At 41.3% G+C, this 23,863-nt stretch overlaps 1 protein-coding gene across 2 annotated transcripts in view; it reads left to right on the forward strand.

Moving 5' to 3' along the window:
- Positions 1 to 5,201: 5,201 nt before the first annotated feature.
- The window catches only part of IFNGR1 (interferon gamma receptor 1), a 28,277-nt gene continuing 9,615 nt past the window's right edge, over positions 5,202 to 23,863 (forward strand). The window contains exons 1-6 of one of the 2 annotated variants that reach the window (XM_051614639.1): positions 5,202 to 5,388; positions 14,783 to 14,897; positions 15,308 to 15,480; positions 16,743 to 16,900; positions 17,581 to 17,758; positions 18,816 to 18,931. In XM_051614639.1, the coding sequence (XP_051470599.1) occupies positions 5,301 to 5,388; positions 14,783 to 14,897; positions 15,308 to 15,480; positions 16,743 to 16,900; positions 17,581 to 17,758; positions 18,816 to 18,931 (828 nt within the window). In that variant the 5' untranslated portion in view covers positions 5,202 to 5,300. Of the gene's footprint in view, positions 5,389 to 13,768; positions 13,859 to 14,782; positions 14,898 to 15,307; positions 15,481 to 16,742; positions 16,901 to 17,580; positions 17,759 to 18,815; positions 18,932 to 23,863 lie in introns of those variants that run through there. The other variant, XM_051614640.1, reaches the window with a different exon arrangement.

A 23,863-nucleotide genomic window follows, 5' to 3' on the forward strand; every position in this document is an offset into this window, starting at 1 on the left:
GTGATTTGGGGTAAAAATTATCTTTTGTTTTTTAAACCTGAGACTGCTTAAACCATGAACATATTTACAGAGAGGAGAAGTTCTCCTTTCAGTCTTTTACCAAACTAGACAAGACAAGTATTATTAGCCTCTTCTAGGAAGACAAAATACCAATTTCAACTGTTAGTGGAAATGGCTCCCTTCAGCACCTGTTCCTGGTTGTATTTATGCTCTTGGGACAGAGCAGTCCAGTGCAGTGCTGCAGAAGGCATTTATCTGCTTCCTCAAATGACATAATTGGTATTTCCCTCTCTGCTGCATTCAACACACTTCCAGTTCATCAGCCTGACAACTGAAAAAAAAAATAAATCTGATTCCATTGCTCACACTTGTGAATTAGCACACAGATCGACAACAGCAAGTTTCCCAGTGTAAAAACTTATTGTACAGAATAAAGACAAAGTGTTTGTTGTGGCTTCAGCTCATGTGTCAGATTCTTGCCACACTGCTAATTTATCACATGTGCTGCATTATTTTTAAACAGCAGAAGCACAAAACCAACAAACGATATCTAACCAAGAGTTCAAATTATTGTTGATAAATTGTTTATAAATTTGGGAGGACAGATGCAAATAGAAAACATCAATTCTACCTAGAGGTAAGAGCATAACATTGATTACAAACAAGTATTTGGAACCTTTCAAGAAAAGAGAACTTGCTTCAGGAAAAAACATATACACAGAACAGATATTTCTGTGAGCAGCAGAATTATTGAAGCCTGGTTTTCTGCGGATTTATATTTGTAATTCCCAAAACCCATCCTCACAGCATATCCCCTATGATACCTTCACTAGTCAAAATCAGCACGATAGATGGCCAGTGAGAGACACTCACCTGCTGCATGAATCAGCAGTCCTCAAACATTGCTCAGTCAGTCAGATATCATGTTCCTGTCCCTGTTGCCAAAGAGAGCATATTGCATACCTTTCTGTCACTGAGAAATGTTTCTTAGATTACTTTAAAATGAAGAGGGAAAAAAAGAGCCTCTGATGAAGTAAGAGTTTCAGTGTAATCACAACAAAATATGAGCATAACAAATTTCATTTACAATCCAACCAATCATGAGGATTAAAGAATACCTTAAAGCTAGGTTATAGTTGTTCGATTTTTTTTTCATTAAGTATCTTATTGCATGTATTTGTGCCCATTCTCAGACCTCCTTTTTAACAGTCCCTACACAGATTTACAAGACATTACATTTAATTTGGATTGAATTGATTAATGCTTATCCTGACTATACACAATGATTCTGCTATGAGTTTTAAATCACTGGGTACCATGCAGAGTTGCAGTATTTCCTATTGTAATACTTTGCTCATGCTATGAAAATGCTGTTTAGAAATTTATAATATTCAACACATTTCATTCTTTAGCTTGTCCTCAGTAGTCTGTCAAACAGTGTGTTCTAAGTAAGACTGAGTTGTATAACAGAACAATTATTTGTCTTTAAGGGCACTACATGTAGTATCTTTAAAACATAGCTAATATTTGACAATGATTTTGCACGAGACTTTCCACATCAGAGACACTGGATTACCAGAAGAGAGCAAGAGACCCCACATTTTTTTGTTCTGAGGCTCATTATGATGCTGGCCTGTTTTATGAGGTGGAATTTTTTATCAGAAGATACTTTTGCATCTAGATTAATGGCACCCTTTTCCAGAAAGTTATAGAAGATATGATCTTTCTGGTCTATGAGTTTTACAATGTCTAGACTAGATGCAAAATACAGAAATTCACAATGGCATTGCACAAAGCTTTTAACTGAGCCATATTTTCAATAATCGTGCTTGTCCTTCCCATGCTCAGGGAAGGACATGCTTAGATACCCTTTCCCTCATTTCTCATTTCTGTAAGTGTTACTTTTGCCAAGGAAGGTGGTTAGCCTTTTACTCAGACCTGTATCTGGGCATGGGACCAGCAACTACAGTAACACACAGTAAGGTTTGCACTACAACTTCATGCATAAAGCATAGAAAAATACAGTATTAGGAGAAGAGGAAAAAGAAAAAGAAAAAAAAGAAAAAAAGACACAAAAAAACCCAAACAAAAAAAAACCCAAACAACCGAAAGCAACCTATCTCCCAAATGCAGTAACTATCTTTTCCTTAAGGGCCTCAAAATGTTCAAATATATATAAGAAAGTGAGAAGCTCCTGGCTTTTCTTCTTTTACCTCATTCAGAGCTCCAACTAAATATGGGCCTTCTCCTTTTACTGATAAAGGTTAATGACTCTCCTTCCTATCCCAAACCATCGAGATACCTCTTCCAGCCTGGGAGCAGACTGGCTGTCACGCAGAAGCTGGTCTGCATTACTGCCCATTGGGCTAGTTTTGTCTCAGGGTGCATATCAGATCACACACGCATCAGACAAGCACAAACAACAGAGCATGAGAGGTCATCTCTCAACACACCAGCTACAGAAAAGCAGCTGCTACACTGGAAACACTGCAGCTTTTTAGAGGCCTGTTCATCAGCTCACAACTCTATCTTCTAGATGTATTTCTTTGTGTTTTTTTTTACCTTATGATTCAGGCAGGTACCATCCTCAGTCACAAATAACCTGCTGTCTTTAAATTGGCGCTTGACTTCTAAGTAGCACTCATTGCTGCTGCTCTATTGGAGAGGTGACCACCCTGGTCAGCTGCCACTAGAGCAGTAACAGCATTTGGTGGTACCATGACTTCCATGGTGCATTATTTATCTCCTTCCTTCAGGATTCAGTGCAAGGGCAATTACATGATATGCTGTACGGGTGTTTAAAAGAGCTTTAATCCTAGGATATAGAAAATTTCCTGGGTAGTGAGATATTTTCTTTCACTCCTGGAATGAGTGATAGTGGTCTCTGATAAGAGCACACCTTAAGCTGCTTCAGTTCTCATTGATTCAGTTTTCTGATTCCTGCAAGTGTGAATTTGGAAAGAATGGGTAGCTGAGGAGAATCAAAACAGGCAGAAATTCAAAATTACTGCTAAAGTTAGGAATTATGCTCCTGGAAGACTGAAATTTGTATTCTTACTGTAAACCTGTATGAGAAGATCACTGAACCACAGAATCACAGAATGTTAGGGGTTGGAAGGGATCTCTGGAGACTATTGAGACCAACCCCCCTGCCAGAGCAGGACCACCTAGGGCAGGTCACACAGAAATGCATCCAGACAGGTCTTGAAAGCCTCCAGAGAAGGAGACTCCACACCCCCTCTGGGCAGCCTGTTCCAGTGCTCCCCTTACATAAATCTTACATTAAAGAAGTTTTTCCTCACTTCCTGTGCTCTAGCTTGCATTCATTGACCCTCATCCTATCACAGAGCATGACTGAAAAGAGATTGGCCCTTCCTTCTTGACACCCACCCTTCAGATATTTATAGACATTAATAAGATTCACTAGGGCAGAGCACAGGGGGAGGAGAACCTCCCTCGACCTGCTGGACACATTCTTCTTAATGCACCCCAGGATACCATTGGCCTTCTTGGCCACAGGGGCACATTGCTGCCCCATGGATAACTTGGTGACCACCAGGACTTCAAGGTCCTTCTCCTCAGAGCTGGTCGGCTCCTAACCTGAACTTCCTGGCAGATTCATGTGATGTATAGAAGCTAAACGATCACTAAAGAGCACTTTTAAAATATATATATATATATTTTGTGGGGTATCTGATTATTTGTACCTTTTGAAGGTGAACACAGGCAATGCTTTTAATCACTGGGGAAAACCTCTGGTTAGAGATAACTTCTTTGTGTCTGTAGTTTCTCCCTGTGTTAGCATTTAAAGAAAAAGTGGTGCTATCTTTGAAAAGTGCCTTTCCTAGGAATATTTTATAAAGCCTCATACAGGCTCCAAACTTTGTTCCCACACTGTCAACACCATTCAGGAAGTTAAAACCCACAAGCCAGAGAGCACTCAGTATTTCAATCAAGACAGTTAAGCAGTTGTTGGTTGTGAAACTCATTACTGCTCTTGCATTAAGCCCAAGAGATCAGTCTGTGAGCACAGTGCTGCTACATAACGTGAGCATCATTTCACAGTCTAGTTCCGTCACCCTTAGTGCAGCTGGGAGGAGATGTTGGCTCCCTAACCAGTGCTCACCCTACACCCCACAGCCCCATTTCATCACCTGTGGAGACACCATCGTTCCTGAGGCCACACCAGTGGCACTTTCCCTCAGCAGCAGCGCTGGTTTGCCATCTCCTCTCTCCTTGCTACTCATTCCCTCCTGCGCAGCTAATTATGCAGATGGCAGGAAAGTAATTTCCCTCAGATGTTTATCCAGGAAGTGGGACAATGTTTTGACAGGAAATAAAGGTGAGGGAGCAGCTGACATAATTTTTTTCCAAGAGAGGCTTAAGAAAAAGGAAGTATTTCTTATGTTCTTCCTTTCTGTCCCTTTGAAAACCCAGGAAAGGGCATGGGTGTGAAGCGTCCCTCAAGCTGCCATTTTAGGTCTGGAAAAAGCATCAGTTGCGAAATCTCTTAGGAGCGTAAGAGGCTGCTACATCTCTCTTATTGCTGGGGAGGGGTGTAGCAGGAAAGGTTTTCTTTGTGGCCTTCCACTCGTTTGGCCCAGGGCAGCTTTGAGGCTGAATGGTTAAGGTGTGGCATTATCTGCTACTGGGTTACTGGACAGCAGAGACGGAAACCGGAGGGTGGAAAAGCTGCTCGGCAGCACTTCACTCCTTTTTTTTTTTTTTTTTTTTTTTTTTTTTGAAGTGCAATTTGCAAGAAAGAATAAAATTTCTCCGCCTAAATTAGGATTCCTCTATGTACGTAAACCCAATATACTGTTCCTGAGAAACTCCGCTGGATGAACGCTTTGTTTTTAAGGAGCGGGAAGAGCAGATGTCCCCACATGAGGACCCCACAAGGAAGACGATCCTTTTCCAGCGGCCGGCGCTGACAGGCGCGACGCGGCACCGGCGCTTAACACCGGAACCGAGGCAGCAAAGCCGGGGCCCGAGGGGGGCCCGGGCCGCACGGCGGGCAGGCGGGCAGGCGGGCGGGCAGGCAGCCGCCCCACCCCGCCTCCCTGGCTCCTCCGCTGCCCCCGCCGCCCCGAGGCCGCCCGGGCGCGGCAGCCCGAGCGGGAAGGGCCCCGCTCCCCGCCCGCGCCTCCCGCCGTGGGCGGCACCGCCCGCCCCTTCCCGGCCGTGCCCGGGGAGCGCAGCGCGCAGGCGCCGGGGCCGAGCCGAGCCGAGCCGAGCCGAGCCGAGCCGAGCCGAGCCAGGCTGGCGGCGGAGCAGGAACCCGAGCGGGCCCGCACGCCATGCGGGTTCCCCTGGCCCTCCTAGCGCTGCTGGCGCTGCTGGCCCCGCGCCGGGGCGCGATGTCCCGCGGGGAGCAGCTGCCCTCAGGTACCGGTCGGGGCAGGGCGGGGGGCGGGCCGGGAAGCGGCGGCGCCGGCGGTGTCCCACCCTGCCCGGCGTCCGAACGGCTGCGGGGCCGCTGTGGGCCCCGTGACGGGGTGAGCGGCGGGGCCCGCCCGGGGGGCCCGGCGGTGGGAGCGATCTGGTGGCGTGCAGGGCCCTCCTGGTGGCACAGCAGCATCGGGAGCCTGTCTCTGCTGCTTGGCTCCCGTCACACCCCGCACCTTATCGCTCCGGGAATAAACCGTGACAGCCCTTTACTGTGCGGGGGCAGATAGCGGCTGTTACCTCAGGTGTGTTTGTGCGTGTTGTCACGTAAAGCAAGAGCTGGGCGTGCATAGGACAGGCCTGCGCCCTTCGGCTTTACAAACGCGTACGTCGGAAAAAGTGGGAGAACTGGGAATTTCGCAGGAAAGATGGGGCGTGCACAGCTGGGGAGCCCGAACGCGGCATCAGGGTCATGGCGTTCGTTGGCCGCAGGTTTTGGGTTCTCTCTCAGCCAAGCACTGATGGGCAGGAGGAGTGGCCTGCCAGCGGGGAACAGGGTTTTGTTTCTGTTTGGGCAGGTAAGTTCTGAAAGAGCTACTCAGTCTGGTTTACAAGCTCCACTTCAAACTGGAACATCTCATTAAAACCAGAGATAGCTCAGATGCTAAGAGAACACGCATCGGATTTTTAACAGTATTGAGAGCTGTGTACCGGGTGTTGCGTGTTATGCCCTTCAGGAGAGGGCTTGAAGTAGGAAGCATTTCCACATGTTAGATAAATGCCGCAGCACTGTCCTGAGCTTTACCCACAAAGCAAGATCCATTTACCTGAAATGCTGCTTGCGGTTAATTGCAGAACTGCTAATTATGTGCCCAGGCTCCCTAGGTTCTGCAAATGCATAAAGAAGATTCACTGGGACTTGTTGCATTTTAGATCCATACCAAGGTGGAATGACTGAACTTGGTTGCCCTAGGGATGGGTCACACCCTATGGGACTTTGGAAGATTACCTGAGTAGACTAGGAGCAGTAAAGATGGTAATCTGCCTGCTGACTTGTCTCTTGGTAGTTTACATCTTGAGTACTCGGTTTGTTTGACTTGGTGACTAATGGTCAACCAATAAACCTTGCAGGGAAACTGCTTGTCACATTTCAGCAGTAAGGAAGCCTGAGGTGTTAACTACTGTTTTTTGAGATCTGACTTCACCTCTTTTCAGGGCATGCTTTTATTGCTGGTAGAATATGCTACTTTTACATTGCATTAAGCAATTTCAAGGTGCAAACACAATACCAGTAAATCACTTCTTGTAAAACAAACCTACCATAATCCCACATAGTCTGGTACAACAGTTACTTCAGTGTAGGACCACAGAACAGTGCTGTGGTGTAGTTGATGTATGTCAGACTGCCTAGAAGTAAAAAGCTAATTTTTTCTGCATGCGTGTGCAGCAAACCCTCAGATGAAAAGCACCGAATGTACTTCTGCATTAGGTTTTGAAAACACACGCAGCATTTTCCTGGTAACTAGCGCTCAGGTTGGCCACAGCCTCTCTAACCATACCCTTCAGAGACTTCATTTAAGCAAAAATGTAGGTTTTGAGTGAAAAAAAAACAAGATGAAGGAAATTGTAATATGTATTGCTGTTTATTAGCTGAATAAAAAGGCTAGTTGACAAACTAGTACCATGTCCTTGCTTCATTATTGCATTGATGCAAGCAGATGTGCTGGCTTACAGTGGAAAGATGAAAGTAGGAGAGAAATTCCGAACCATGTTAATTCTTTTTTCCTTTGTAATGATACTATGGGTTTTTTTCTTACATCTTAGTAGGGTTTTCACTGTGCTAGTAGTGTGATACATACCTCAAGGCTGAGTGTGTAAAGGGAAAATACCCAGTCATCTCCTTCTTCTGACACAATTTTCCTTGGATATCTAGACAACCTAACAGCAGTTGTCTGAATAGCTGAACACCCCCTGTGACCTGTGACTCATCTGTGGAGCTGCATGCTTGTTGAGTATCCTGGAAGAGGAGGTCCCTGGACAAGATTATACTGGTAGTAGAAGAAGATCTGAAAACTGTGATAGCAGTTCAGGTGCTTCTTGCGCCTTGAATGCCAGATTTCCAAGGCAATTACGTATATCGTTTTTGCAGCTGACTTTCTGTTGTGTGTGGTGATCTCAGTGGTCCTGAATTATTCTTTAATGGTTCAGATTATTAGTAGTCATAGCAGTTCTTCTGTCCAGCTGCAAACAAAGACAAATTAGATGATAGAATGTTGTTGTGTTTCGATATCATATTACCATAACTTCTCAACTATAACAAAAAGGAAGGATAGTCATAAAATAGAGAAAACAATTATTAGCTTCTACTATTACAGCAGTTTTTAAAATGTCCATCTTGTGCAACTTCCTGTGGTTTTTTTAGGATGGCAGTCTAGGTCTGTCTCTACAGCACCTCGCAGACATTTTTATCATAAACAGTGATTTTAAAAGCTCTGTGGGACAGTGTGAAACCTCTCACCCCTGAGGAAATAAAAACCTGTAGTAAATAGAAGCTGTAAAAATGCACTAAATATCGTGTACAGTATCTATTCCCAATTCCTGTGAAATTATTTAAGTTCATTTCACATTTCTTAATAACTTTAAATTTTCCCCCTAGTCTTTGTAATCCCTTCATTTGTAAATGGAATGTAATCTCCTTTTTGTTTTTAAGAGCTTCTAATAGAGTCTTCTGCATAGAATTGCTGTTATATGCACTAATTCAAGCTTGGTTTTGATAACTTTGTTAAGAAAATAGGTATAGAAGCAGCAACACAAGAGAAGTTTGTTTCTTCTGGAGGGGTGAATGAAAGTGGGTAAGACAGAACATGCAAACCTTCCCATGTATGCTGTGTGGCTGCTGCCACTTAGAGGAAGTCCAGACAGGTAGCAGGAACAAAATTCTTCAGCCCCTGGCTGCTTGGTCTTTGCTGGTCTGTTGAGCTCCTGCCAAAGCTGCCTACAGGGAGTTTCCCCTCCAGCAGTCTGATGAGAGCAGAAGCTGGGCTGTTTAGCTCCTGGCCTGCCAGAAGTGCACAGTGGAGATGGATGCTAACCCAGGTGTGCTGCCCTGGCGGGGAAGGTGGCAGTGGACAGAGCCTGCTCTCTGACAGTCATCTCCCACATCTTCACAGGGCACGTGCTTGGTGCTCTTGCTGAGCCCCAACCTCTTCCTGTTGAAATTCTGCCCTGCAGTTCTGGACAGTGCTCAGAGCTCTCTTCTAGCCCCCACATGGCTGTACTTTGCTTTAACACAGCAACAATTCAGAACAGATTGATATGAGGTTTAATTGAAGAGAATTCTAGAATGAAATATAGCTTTCAGAAACAGATTAAATTCTTTTTATGTGTTATTTTTCATCCTTAGCGCAGACTTGCAATTCTCTGAGTCCATTTTCCAGAGTATAGAGGCTGCTTTTTTGCCTCTTTCTTTTCGTTGTGTATTACTGCAGAGTCCTGCAGAAGCGTTCTTGGGTAGTGCAGATTTATCTGGTCTTGTTTCCCTTGTCTTCTCCTTCAATGGTGGTGAAAGTTAAGGAAGTGTAGAAAGGACTGATTTGTTAGCATTGGGTCTAGGATTGGCTGTCTTTTAACAGGCTAAATTATGAGTTAACCACTTGGAATAAATCCAGAGCACAGTTCAAACTGTTGTCCCTCTTGGCCTGTTGAAATGGCTTAAAACTGTTTTCCTGTGATGTATCACTGGAGGGTTATAAGGGTTGGTTTGTTTTTCACAGAAATCCAGAAAAGAAGTAGACTTTCAAAAGATATTTTTTTTACTTGTTTTTTCATAGTTTGTCTTTATAAGCTTTTGATTTGTGCTTTCAATCTGTATGTCAGTTCCTAAGATACATGCAACTTGAATGATCTCTGTGGTTCTTCAGGTAGCTTTTGTCTTTACAGAGTCTGCACTGTGGAATCCTTATGCCCTATTCTGTTATGTACGTTATTGCCCTTTCAGTTAAGTTCCACTTCCTTAGCAGTGGTGGCTCTGTGTGTGCAGTAATGCCTCATGGCCTCTGCAAGAATGAGAGGAGGAACTTCAGTGTTGCAGAAGATGTAAACACCGGTTTAAAATCTGTCTCATTTTTACATCTCTGAAATGTCCCCTTCTCCAGTTTGTTGATTTAATTTTGGTTGTTGGGTGATTCATTGATGAGGCTCAAGGAACAGGTGGGACATCTGCATATAAAAAAAAAAAAAAAAAAGACCTTCTATATCTGCTTTAAAAACAGATTTTATTGACTATATGGCTGCTTCAAACTTGTATTTCACAAGTACTTTCCATAGGTGCTACTGTCCAGGAACATTTATATGCTGAACAAGATAGTCCAGTTTAAAACTAGTCTAGAAACCTTTCTCGGTTTGCTTGTGTCTGACCCTGCTGAGATTTGTGAAAGATGCGCAGTGTGGTGTTTTTGACTTGTGGAGGTGAGCGTACAAAACAAGACAACATAGACTTGTAGATACAAGCAAGCATTTTGTGGTTTGATTGCTGTTTTTGAAGCAGAACCATATCATATATTCTGTGCAACTACTGGATTAGTCATTGACATTACCTTCCTTAGTCTTAGAAGATGCAGCTAAGTACACTTGTTCCCATTACTTTGAAAACAAAACAAAACAAAAACCAAAAACCCACCTCCTTCTTTCTTAGCAGCCTGAAACCAAGCAGCAGATATTTGCAGTAAACCAGAAGTCTTTCGGTGGCATTTGGTTTTTAATTTCCTCCCATGTGTATTTCCTTCCTGTCTGCTACGCAAGTTTCCTTTATAACTTCAGTTTCCTAAAGGTGTAAATGTATCCAAAACTTAAATAGAATTAGTTAAGATAATCACACATTAAGAAGTTATTTGGTTTTTTTATATATATACTCACACACGCACCACAGTAGTCACACTTGCTGAGGTCTGTGCCATCAATATGGCAGCAATAGTTAGTCTGGACTGTTTGTATGTAACCAGCAAATATTCACATCTCTCCAGACAATGTATGTTGGTTATGAACTGATGCAGGTGGGAATTTGCTGAGATAAACTGTGGTTGCATTCCCATGTGTGTTCTCTTATTAAATGTGCAACTTCTAGGTCAGCTGTGATCATACTTGTGCATGCTTTTATCCCTCTTTTGCTTCATCCTCAAAATCCCTGTGTGCTTAGTTTCTTTTAGTAATCTCACTTTTTTTTTTTAAGTCTGACTAATCTACCTTTGTCTTTTTTCTCTTTATTATCTGGACGTAGAACTGCTATTTGAAGTTCCTCTTATGTTGTTCCACAACGCACATACACAATTCAATTTCAGTGGAAAAAAACCTGATCCTGCTGATGTTTCTGTTGCCTTTCTGTCAGACTGTATTGCTGTCTTACAAAGCGAGGTGAACAGGGCTAACTGCAGATGGAAATCACTGCATTTGAGGTGGAAGCAAATGAGAATTTGTTGACTGCCCTGTGTCATGCATCACAACATAATTTGCTCCTCTATTTTCATCTCTCTTGCCCACAGTTAGTTTCTCACTGTTTGAACTGGAATGGCATTATTTTAGTTTCAAGATAAGATTACCATTGTGGTACTAGCACCTTCCTCCAATTGTCCTTGCTGAACAACATAGAACAGTGTGTAACGTTTTTAAAAATCAACCCTTCTTTACAGATTAGAATTAGGGAAAGGGGTGAGCTTTTGGACTTTCTTTGGTTTTAAAGTAGAACCAGTGAACCTCAAAAATAAACACAAGCTGAGAATAATTTACTTTTGACTTCTCTACATGTCCATTAGACCACCAGAGAGACAGTATGGCTGGTGCATATAGAGAATGATGGAAGTGACAGAAGGAGTAATAAGGTGTCATCCCTTAGAAAAAGAGGCTGAGATAATTCTTGCCCTGTGAAACATGGAGAGATTAAAGAGGTGTGCTATAAACCTACTTCTTTACCGTGTTTTGTTTGTGAGTTAGGACTTTCAGCTTCTGAGCTCATGCTGAAAGGTGTCCTTTATGTCTGTCTTGAGGATATGGAGTGAAAGACCAGAAAGGGAGATAGTGCTTTGCTAACTTAGTCACTGAAAGCAAAGTTGCTAAAAATGAGAATGAAAAGGATGAGCTGATGACGTGTAAAAGTCGTTTCTGCAAGTGATTAAGGCCAACTTGTAGTGCCATTAGGGATCTTGACATGGTGGTGTTGACATTCCTGGTGGCTGGTAAGTAAGTGGCTTATATGGTGGTATAGTTTATGAAGAAGGTTGTCTTTTTGTGAGGAGCACTTGTTTTCTGCCAGTTCCTTTGTTGTCTCAGAGCTGGAGCACATTAAAAATAATCTCTGAGTAGAAGAGCAGAGAATTAAGTTGTCTTCCATGAAGCTATGAAGAAATGACTTGTTAGATTATTTTTAGTTCTAGTTGGATGCTCAGCATTCACAAGTACTTCCTAGACTTATATTTCCATGCTGCTCCTTTCCCATTTATACTTATGTCCAGTGTTACTCCATCCCATGCACAGAATCCTGCATTTGTTCTTGTTAAATCTTACACGACTGACAATTGGCCAATGCTCCAACTTATCTAGATCCCTCTGCAAGGTTTCTTGTCCCTCCAGAGATTCAACAACATTTCACAGTTCAGTGTCATTAGCAAACTTGCTACTGGTGTATTCAACTCCTGCATCCAGATCATTGGTAAAAATATTGAACAGCCCCTAGAGTCGAGCCCTGAGAAGCACCGCTGGTGACTTGTTGCCAGGCAGGTGTAGCTCCATTCACTACAACCCTTTAAGCCCGGCTTTTCAACAAGTTCTTCATCTGGTGCACCAGGCACCTCCTCATCCAGAAGGATGTTGTGAGGGACAGTGTCAAAAGCCTCACCGAAGTCCAGAAAAACTACATCCACCACCTTCCCTTCATCCACTAGGTCAGATATTAGTTACACAGTACTTTCCCTTTCTGAACCCGTGTTGACTCCTGCATGCTGGTTGTATTGTTCTTTAAATGTCTTTCAGTAGTACCCAGTATGATCTCCATAATTTTTCCAGGTACTGAGGTTAGACTAGCAGGCCTGTAGTTTTCTGAGTCTTCCCTCATGCCCTTCTTGTAAACTGGAATAACACTGACTAGCTTCTAGTCAGCAGGGACCTTTCCAGACTCCTAAGGTGACCAAGGGGGGTCCTGCTGTAATATCTGTGAGCTCCTTCAGTGCTCTGGGGTGAATCCCATCTGGCCCTGTGGACTCAGGAAATTCCACTGACACGACTATTCCCTTAAAATTCCAGTGTCCACAAATGGGAAGTCACTGTTCCAGTACTTGGGTCCTCTGACTTAAAGGACCAGGCAGCCCAAGGTCTGTTAAGGACCATGTATTATAAAAGTGTATTAAAAAGACTGAAGCAAAGACCCCATTAAATGCCCCTGTTCTAAATTCATCCCTATTAGTCGAGTGACCGTCTTCAACCAGTATCAGTCCATTGTTTTCCTTAGATGTCCTCTTGCTGTTAAAATACTTTAAAAAGCTTTTTGTGTCTGTTACAACACTGTCCAGTTTCAACTCTAGTTCAGCTTTGGCCTTTTGTGTCTTCTCCCTGCGTGTGTGAACCATGGCTCTGTGATCTTCCTGCAAAGCCTGACCTTCACTCCAGAGACCATACAAATTTATTTTTCTGCCTGAGTTCCAAGAGGAGTTCCCTGTTCAGCTAAGCTGGTCTTCTGCCCTGCATGCTTGATTTCAACACCATGAGATTGCCTGCTCCTATGCTTCTGAAAGATGGTTCTTTAAACCTGACCAGGACTCATGAACCCCTAAGCCCTCAAAAGCAGATTCCCAGGGGACACTGCTGAGTAGCTCTCTTGAGTAGTTTAAAGTTTACTCCCTTGAAATCCAAGGTAGCAATTCTGTGCAAAATGAAACAAAAATGTGGAGATGGGAGGAGAAAGCAAAGTGATAAGTAATTGCATAAGTAAAAGCCATGTATCTTCTACTGGCAGTTCAAAAATATTCTGGGATTTCATTTTCCACTCTTTGTTAAGTGTAGTTTTATTTGTATAATAGTACACAAAAGTAAAATGTTGTCGTACTACAGAGTGCGTTAAAACTAAATGTTTAAAGTAACATTTGTGTGCTTTGGCACCTCTCCTGTCAACTTGTCACCTTTTTTTCTTGTGGTTGAGAATTTGATGATTGTGTTAGTTTTTCCAATAACTGAAATACCACTTTTATACATATTAAAACATAACTAAACCACAGCACCATTTGCAGAGTGATGTATGTTACTGGTATCAAATCTTCGTGGTTAGTAGCACATCTCAGCCTCTGTGTATTACTTTCTGTAGAGTGTTATCTTTGTGGTCTTGTTCTCAAGATGTGAAAATTGTTTACTTTCCCTCAGTATGTCACAGGGTGAAGTTGGAGCACTTGTTTTTTGAATAACCAGCAGTCTAGAGCAGGTCGAATGTGAGGTAACTGTCAACATTTCTCAAAAGATATTTTAAGAAAATATTAAGGAAGCCAAACTAGACATTGAGAAGCTAAGAAATAACAATTCAAATCAGTTGAGTGACCTTCGTTTTTTCCTCCTTCTGAATGCCATGCCTTCAGTAGTTAGAGGATCATGCCTTTCTATTTCCACTGCAGTTGCTACCCTGATATCCCAGTCACCATTGGTGCTGGGAACAGAAGCTTGTTGTAAGAGGAAACTCCTAGTGTAGCTTTTTATTTTGTATTGTTTTACTACCTTAGACATTTACTAAATATACTTCAAATTCTTTCCTGTACATGGAACTACATTACAGCTGGGAACAGAAGCTTGTTGTAAGAGGAAACTCCTAGTGCAGCTTTTTATTTTGTATTGGTTTACTACCTTAGACATTTACTAAATATACTTCAAATTCTTTCCTGTACATGGAACTACATTACAGCTTCAGTGTTCAAACTCCTTACAGGTGTTAATAGTTTATTATTATAATAGATTCCTATTATAATAGGGCTGATCTTCTCTAATGTCAGTAAATTCAGAACTCTGTCTTGCTGGTGTATCTATTTAACACCAAAAGAGGGGTTTGATTGTCACAGCTTATGAACCTGGTATGGCCTGTCTGATGGGACTTGCTTTCTATGGCACGGGTCATCTGAGATTCTGGGTTGCAGACAGGAAAAAAGCTGTCTCTGTTGGAGAGAAGAGTAAGGAATTATCTTTCAGGGCTCAAGTGTTTGTACTGGTGACAAACTAGTCCATTTGTAGGGAAGTAGTTGCAATTTTTATGTCTAATTTTTCCAATAATTTGTAGCATGTTGCCTTTTCCAAATAATTTAGGAATATATTTGACTGTTCTAATGTTTGACTGGGTCTGTTTGTAAAAGTATGACTGTTTTATTTCTTCTAGTGCCTCCACCACAGAATGTTGCAGTAACATCTGAAAATTTCAAAACTGTCTTGCATTGGCAGTACCCACCTATGTCTGAAACCCCTCGTTTTATTGTGGAAATCAAACCCTACATGTAAGTTCTTACTCTTTTGTCATTTCCTGTACCTGATATTGAGTAGAAGTATATAACAGCTATCAGTCTGTGGTAAATAGTTCTGATTCTATGTGTTGAAGTCAAGCAGAGTGAAGGTGGCCTAAGTGTAAAGTAAGGCAAAATTTGTCAAATGACAGGATGGTTGAGGTTGGCAGGGACCTCTGAAGGTCATCTGTTCCAAACCCCCCCAAGCAGGGTCACCTAGAGCCAGCTGTCCAGTACCATGTCAAGATGGCTTTTGAATATCTCCAAGGATGGAGACTTAACAACCTCCCTAGGCAACCTGTGCCAGTGCTCAGTCACCCTCCCAGATGCTTTGTCACAGGCAGTGTACTGTACAATGTTGTGCAATTGCAATTGTATTAACTTTAACTTGATCTGTTTTACAGTGCAGGTTCCTATAAGATCGTCTCGACTTGTGTGAACATTACATATAATTTTTGCGATCTCTCAAGGGAAATACAAGATCCTTTTGACTCTCACTGGCTGCACGTTAAAGCTGTCATTGGGTCACAACAGTCTGAGTATGTTGAGTCAAATGAGTTTATTTTGCAAAGGCATGGTAAGTTCCATCATAAGCTAAACCTTGTATTTTTTTCCCAAAATTTAAAAAGTAATTATTCATTTTACTGTTTTATTGCATCTCATTTGGGAAATTGGTAAAGTCAGGAGTCCAGAACAAAAGAAAGCATCATTGTTGTTCAGAAGGAGCTTCTCTAGTTCTGTCTCTGTAAGGAGTATAATCCCATGTACTGACAGCTTTGGGTGTCTAGATACTATCTAGAAACTATGGGGGCCCACTGTAGCTGCATAACTTAACAGTTACTCATTATTCATGTAAATGCTTTGAGCTGCTTTGGCAGAAACTAGTTTTTCTCATCAGTATTGTTGTCCTGGTTTGAGTAAATTGTGTGTCTAGACTCCAGATCAACCTGTCCAAAGCCTGTCCTGGGAGGCCCCAGCATTGCATGGGCAGTGCAAGGCAGGCACAAGAAAGTAAGGAAGGACTGAGACTTCCTCTCATGTTTGCTGCTTTCTCAAGGTATAGCTTTCAGGCAGGGCGTTGCCTGTGAAGTTCTCTCTGACTTGGACCGTGCTTTACACAGAGCCAGATTTTTGCGTTGCTGAAGCTGAAGGAGTGGAGTCCCTCTTTGTTTTCTACTATGATTCCTTCCCCACTTAGTACTCCAATAACTTGGAATCAGTCCCTTGTTTCTAGTATTTGACCAGGGGACAGAAGTCATGGTAATAATGTTGGGTTTGACAGTTTGCAGAAAATTAGTAGCCTTGTGTGGGAGGAGACAGACAATTTCCATGGAACAAGAAACTCACATGTTTGTTCGGATCATTAGACACCAAAATTTCCCCTAGGCCATTGCCATGGGAAATCAGCTTTCTTAAGTACTGTTGCTCAAGATGAGATGTGCTTAGATTTTCAGATGGCGTGTTTCGGTACAGTGTATTTTTAGCTAAGTGTGACTTATGGTGGGATCTAGTCAGCAGTATTTTGTGTTCTGTTCTCATTCACATATATATTGAATTTCTTTCTTAGCTTTTTCTGGTTTTAGTGAGCTGAATTTTGATGGCCTTATGTGTGTAGCAGAGTTGAGTTGCTTAACAGTGAAATTCCGTTTCCATTTTAGAAGCAGATTCATAAATGTATCCAAATGCCTCTGTTACTTCTGAGTGTCTCAGCTGTGTGATATTCACAACATTGAAATAAGCATGTAATTCTTCTCAAATATCTGAATTTTTGAAAGCTAACTATAAACAGCATATTCTGTGTTAAAAGCTTGAACAAAGCAAAGGTGCAATTTGTTGCAGGAAAAATAGGACCACCAAAACTGAATCTCTCAAGGCATGGTGATAAAATCATGGTTGATATTTACCATCCTCCATTTCCATCTCTGGATCTTCCTTGGCTCAGAAGCATTTATTCAGGTCACATGTACTCAGTCACTTCTTGGGATGGTAAAAATGAGGTAAGTTCCAGAACGAAAACTTCATATTAAAAGTATTTGCCCTAAACGTGTAAACAAGGGATTTACTCCTGTGACATGCAGAGCCAACAGATATCAAGAAAACAGTCAAATTTCACATAGGACTGCTGAAGCCCTAAAATATGTGTCTGGAAGGTCAGGATTTTAGTTTTTGAAAGGCACATCTTATAATAAAAAAGTGATTATTGCATTAGCTGTACACAAGATAGAGTTACTTGATCCCATGCTACTGTTTCTTTATATGTGCTGAAGCATTGGTAGCTTTACTTGTGCCCCTTTTACTTGTCTAGATAGACCTTTCATTTAAGATTATTACCTTTCAAGATATTGATATCACTTGATTTAGCAGTCACGGAGTGTCAACTTGAAGAAAATTATAGTAGATAGTTTATACCTTTTTATATGTATCATGTAGAAGTTTTGTAAGCAAATTCGAAATGTGAATATAGACTACAGACAGCACAAATTTGAGCTGAATGCAGCATATAACATTTTAAGGTAGCTCATCAGCTGATTGCCAAAGTTCACACAGCTTTTGCAAGGCGTATAGATGGTGTAGGAGCTATATCTAATAGTGGTTTACATTTTTGGAAGTGTTGAAAAGATACTGTAACATTTATATTGTTGTGTTGACTCAAATGATATGACTGATTTTTTTTCAGAGTAAAGAATGGGTTCCTGAAGATGACTGTACAATGGATAAATGTAGCCTCAACATCCCAATTGCTGCTGAAGGTTCCACATACTGTGTTTCAGCAAAGGGAAGCTTCTATGATTATCTGATTGTTGGAACCCCATCAGAAAAAAGCTGCATTTATGTTCCTCTCAAGCACAAAATCAGTAAGAGAATTCTAAAACTTTAGTAAGAACATACTGAGTCTGGCCAGAGATTTGTTTTAGTTAAGTATTCAAGCTCTGATATAGCCATGGAATGACTTGGATCCATATGGGAGAATATGAAAAAAGGAAAAACATGGTCATTCCTTTCCAAATGCACTTTCCCACTTCTAAAGACTTTTAAAGATCACATAAGATTTTCAAGTAACCCTGCCTTTTTTGGGAGGTTCTTTTCCTGCATCATTGGTATTACAAAACTTGTTTTCATTTCACCTAATAATTGGTGTAATACCAAATGACAAATTGAACAGTCACCAAGTTATATGATTTTCAGAAGCATTGTCTTTTCTTCTAACAAGTAGCTTTTGCTACACTGAGGAAAATATACATAGGCTTTCCTTGAGTTTGAAGCAACTATAAACTTGTGGTCATAAAACTGAGGTATTGACATCTTTAATTAAATAGAACACAGACAGCTGGTGACCCAACTTTGTATCTCTGATAACGTCTTACAAACTTTTTAATGTTTCTTAGTTCTGGGCTAAAACTTCACTAGAGAAAAAAGATAGAATTGATAGAAGCAGTTGTGTGCTTTCCTTGATGCACAAGAGCAGTGGTAGGATTGAGAGGGATGACATTAAGGAGAGTCCTACTAGTGAAATCTTACTCGTAATAGTTAACAAGTCTATGTTTTGGAAGATTTTACATTTTAATTTCATTGTACATAGACTGTGTGTAGTGATTGTATCAGTTAATATGCTGTCACATGGAAAACACAAATCTGTTCATCCCCATCTATCATCTGTAAGGAGCAAAAAATTGGTTATAAAATTCTTTTACCTCTATAAAAATATCGTATAAATTGAAAATCTTCTGTCATTCTAATTTTTATTTACTTGATACAATGCTTTATAAATGCCATTTTCTTGAGTGAAAAAAGGTGGTATATTAACAAATTCACACATTGCAGCCAAGCATTCTGAGTTATTACAGTTTCTGAAGTTATTCTACGTGGTTTGTTTTTCCAAACTTCCTAATGTATTTTGCTCTAACTTCACAGACACACAACACATCATCATTCTGTGTGTTGGTATTTTGATCCTGTGTCTAATTGTGACAGCGTTTTGTGGCTACAGGAAGCTAAGGAGGAAGAACATAATGTTGCCTAAGTCTCTGGTAAGTTCAGACTTCTTATCTGTGTCAGATTTTTAATATCCAACTAGGTAACTTTTATAACTATAACATCTTTATGCCTGTCTCATTTTTTTTTTACTGTGATCTGTTAGATGTTTCAGATTTATACCAGTCTAATATTCCAATAGCCTCTGCAAACAGATTTAGAGCTAGACTTCAGTGTCTTTGTAACTGAAGTAGGAGTAGTTGGTCTAGTTTGAGAACTTGGTTCTTAAAAACTCAGTGTGTGTACACTGGTTTGTATTCTTTCTAGTAGCAGGCACAGAACCACAGAATTGCTGAGGTTAGAAGAGACTTTTTGAGATTGTCTAGTCCGACCCTTTTGCTGAAACAGGGTCAGTGAGACCAAGTGGCCCAGGACTTTTTTCAGTTGGGTTTTGAATACCTCCAAGGGAGGAGACTCCACAACTGCTCTGGGCAACCTGTTCCAGTGTTTAACCACTCTTGCAGTAAAAATTGTTTTCTTACACTCAAATAAAATTCCATGTGTTTCAGTTTGTGCCCATTTCCACTTTTTCTGTCACTGAACATCTGTGAGATTCTTTCATTAACTTGGTAATACTGTCATACTGCTAAGTGCTGCAGTGTTCTTAGTGATGCGCAGAGTAAGGGGAGGAGTAGTGCTGAAGGAAGAGGGAAGAGCAACCAGGTGAAATCTATTCTCACATTGAGCAGTGACAGGGAAGAGAGGTCAGCAGCCTCTCTGCATTAAAAATTCCCTGTAGCTGTCCTTAGGAAATGGAGTGAATCTTCCTTCAAGAGTAGCTTTCACATCAGGCAAGAGCAGAGTATCTGACAAGTACTGTTACTGTATCATAGAATCACTTAGGTTGGAAAAGACCTTTAAAATCGAGTCCAGCCATTAACCCAACTCTACCGAGTCCAGACCATCTCCCTAAGCACCACATCTAGACAACTTTTAAAGACATCCAGGACTAGTGACTCAACCACCTCCCTGGGCAGCATGTTCCAATGCCTGACAACCCTTTCAGTGAAAAAGTTCTTCCTAATATCTAGTCTAAACCTCCCTTGGCACAGCTTGAGGCCATTCCCTCTTGTCCTGTCACCAGTTACTTGTGAGAAGAGACCAGTGCCTACCGCTTTACAATGTCCTTTCAGGTAGCTGTAGAGTGTGATGAGGTCTCCCCGCTGCCTCCTTTTCTTCGAACTAAACAGCCCCAGTTCCCTCAGCCACTCATAAGACTTGTTCTCAAGGCCATTTACCTGCTTCATTGCCCTTCTTTGGACACACTCCAGCACCTCAATGTCCTTCCTGTATTGAGGTGCCCAAAACCAGACACAGTTTTCAACGTGTGGCTTCACCAATGCCAGATAGAGAGGGATGATCACCTCCCTGGTCCTGCTTGCCACACTATTCCTAATCCAGGCCAGCATGCCGTTGGCCTTCTTGGCCACCTGGGCATACTGCTGGCTCATATTAAGCTGCTTGTCAATTAGAACCCCCAGGTCCCTTTCTGCTGGGCAGCTTTCCAGCCACTCCTCCCCAAGCCTGTAGCATTGCCTGGGGTTGTTGTGACCCAAGTGCAGGACCTGGCACTTGACTTTGTTTGTGTCTCATTAGTTACAGCAACTAACAATCAGCAGCAGCTTTCAATAACTGCCATTTGCGGCAGTAGTAAATGGTAATCATATCGAGATTGTATCTTCTCAGCAGATGCAGGAAGTCTCTCATAAGACTTCTAGAGAAAAAAAGGCAGTGATCTTCGTTAAAGGGACCCCTTCATAGTGTAGGGGAAGCTCAATGCCTAAGATCCCTCTGGAGCCTGCTTTCTGTGGAGTAGAGTATTAGGAGGTGAGATTGCTCTGACTAAATGGAGATAACCAAGTCAGTGATGCCAGCTAGGTCCCTTTGTAGTAAGCAGTAATCTAGTCAACAATCAACTTGTGCAGCACAAGGTGATTAATCTCATTCTAAAATAATATGCACTTTTGGACAGACATAACACCCTCTAAAATGCCTGTTTCTTTCCATGTACTGTGACAGAGCCATGAGAGTATTTCAGAGATAGCCATTCACACTGTAGACATTAAAATGTCAGGTGAGAGAAACCTGTCTGATGGAATCTGCAGCTAGACCCCCATAACAGCATACACAGGCCTGTAGGAAAATTGAGATACCAGAGATGTTTTTTCATCTTCCCACCAGTATGTAACTGTCTGAATATGTAACATTCTCCTACACGCACACAGTAATTTTTGGGAAGACTGTTCATTATAGAAAAAGACAGCTCATCCAGAGTGGCAGTGCTGTGCTCAGTGGCTCCATAGTTATTAAAGTTGTGGTATCACATTTAAGGGTTCATGAAGAAGAATATTCCACAAATAGAATGTGTTCTTCTTAAGTCCTGTGAACTTCCTGATGCATAAAGTTCACACTTTAGCTCACCTTGTAGAAACTCAACTGAGTGTCTCAGTTTACTAGGCTGTATGTTTTCTTGTGATTGATTCTTGTGAGGTTCCAGCATAGCACAGTCTGGTTCACAATCCACATCATGCTTTGTTGCTAAGGAGCTGAATAAAACCTATAACTATTTATAAAGATTGTTACCTGCGTGGTCAAGCACTGAGCCAAGTTCTCCAGGAGGGTGGTCTCAGCCCTGAGCCTGTCAGTGTTGCAAGAAGCATCTGGACCATGCTCTTTGATGTATGGTTTAACTTCTAAGTTGTCGTGAGTGGAGTCAGAAGTTGTCCTCTCTATGATCCTTTTCAGTCCCTTCTAACTCGGGGTATTCTGTGATTCTCTCTGTTTCCACTGAAAACTCCAGTGCCAAATATAAATAGCAGAGCTCATAAGGATAGTTTCAATACAGAAGGTGATATGAATAATATGGAAATATAAAATGAAGAATTAGTAACTTGAGATTAATTATTGGTTGTTTTGGCTATTAATAATTTAAAGTAATAAATGTAAATAGTATGAGTAATAAGTTTAATGATATCGTGTTATCTCTGTAGACTTCTTAGAGCTGAGAGCCTCTCACTGACCTTTGAATGTGCACTAGACATTTCTTTCCAGACAGCTTATGACCATTGTGTTTTACCTGAGCTTATTGGAAAATGAAACATCTAGGTATCTTTTCTGGCTGTGAAAGGGTGAGGCAAGGTGTCCTGCCTTGGGGCTGCTGCCGTTCATTGTTCTGCTTCTTGTCAGCTTTAAGTATATGCTGAAACATACATTTGAGGGACCTTGAGCAAACTGGAATTCTCCAGTAGAGAGAAAAATAAGAAAGGGTAACCATCAAGTAGCTGCCTTGGTGGAGAGCCCCATATGCCCAAAGAAAAGAATAGAAAAAAAGTCCATTGCCATTTAGATCTCAAGAACTTTTATATTGTCTTGTCTATACTGCTTGTGACTCCCAAGCATAATATGTCAGTCATGTACAGGTCCTGCTTCCACAGTGCAACTGTCTTTCAGTATGGGCATTGAATTATTTCCTTCTCAAGCAAAAACGTGTGTTTAAATGTTTTAAACATCCTTATTCATAGTAGGATCCTACCAGGAATATGCATCTAATGAAATGCAACAGATTTCTTCACAGTACTTCCTAAATCTAGTCTTCTGCTGGATCACAGGAATCTGATGTTTCAGTAGTCTAGCTGTAGTTAGAGCTGCTCATTTTCTTTCATTTGTCTCTCAAAAAGTATTTCAAGAGACCGTCTGCTTCCGCCCATCCTCTTCAATAATTCTGATTTGTCTTGTACTATCTTGTACTTTTGTTGTAAGAATTGTGGTAAGTGCTTATCTTCTGCTTTAAAAAGAGGTTGGCCTTAATTTCCTGTTATGTGGGCATCTTCCTCTGATTTAACTTAATCTTTTTTTTCTTTCTTTCTTTCAGTGTATCTTATCTTTAAATGGTAGCAAATATTATGGTGGGTAGAAAAAACCCATTCTATAAGATAAAGACTCATTGAAAAGCATCAGCTTTCATTTTTAGCATATGCTTAAGTGAACTTTTCTGCTATCTTCTGGTGCCTGACAGGAATGACAAGGCTGTGTTCTCTCACTGTATTTGAGGAACATTTAGGGATATTCATGAAGCACTTATTAATTTTCTTTGTGACTCTTGACTTTTTTGGGGTTTTTTTTATTTGGATAAATGGTAATTTTTCCTGTAAATTTTGACAGATATTTGCCACAAATACTTGTCATCTTACAAGAGAGAAGCAGCTTTACTAACTGTTGTGAAGATTTTTTTTTTCCTGTAAGCATCTATAGGGCAGAAATGTAGTGTTCTATTTATATGTTTACACAGCATTAATTTATTGTGGGACCATGCAAAGGCCATGCAGATTTTGTCAAGATGCTTATAAGACTTGAAATTGACTTCTTAAACTCTCCACCAAAAAATACGCACCTGAAAATTACTGGAAACTTGTAGGTGGACAAGCCCTTAGAAGAGAAAGTTAAGAAAGAAACTGTTGATTACCTCAACTGTTATGGATTCCTTGGCATATATTATTTATGTCTATGCTTGAGTTTGGCTTCTTCCAGTGTATATCCCTGGTCTGTTAAGAGAGTGGAAGACCTGGAATCTCAGGTGCTCTCTTTGGAGACAGGAAGATGTCTTGAGCACCTATACATGTCAGCAAATACTGCTGATACCCAGCTTAAGGTCACTGGCTATCAGTTTGCTAGTATGAGATAATATGCGTAAAATAAAAATATTGACATACCCAAGGTAAATAATTTTCTTCAAATAGCAACCGTATCTTAATTACACTTGTTGCTTCAGGTTCTTTGTATGACATTCCAGCTACTGTAGTAAGCTGTGGTTCTTTTCTTTGAAGCTAGAAGTAACTACATGAACTGCTGCATGGGCTTGTAGTCATGACTCAGGGACCTTTGGTTCCAGGAAGCCCACAAGAGTTTTTTCCTTCTGATGGCTTCCTTCT

Source organism: Apus apus, chromosome 3, assembly GCF_020740795.1.
Source record: "Apus apus isolate bApuApu2 chromosome 3, bApuApu2.pri.cur, whole genome shotgun sequence".
In the NCBI taxonomy this organism is placed as follows: Eukaryota; Metazoa; Chordata; class Aves; order Apodiformes; family Apodidae; genus Apus; species Apus apus.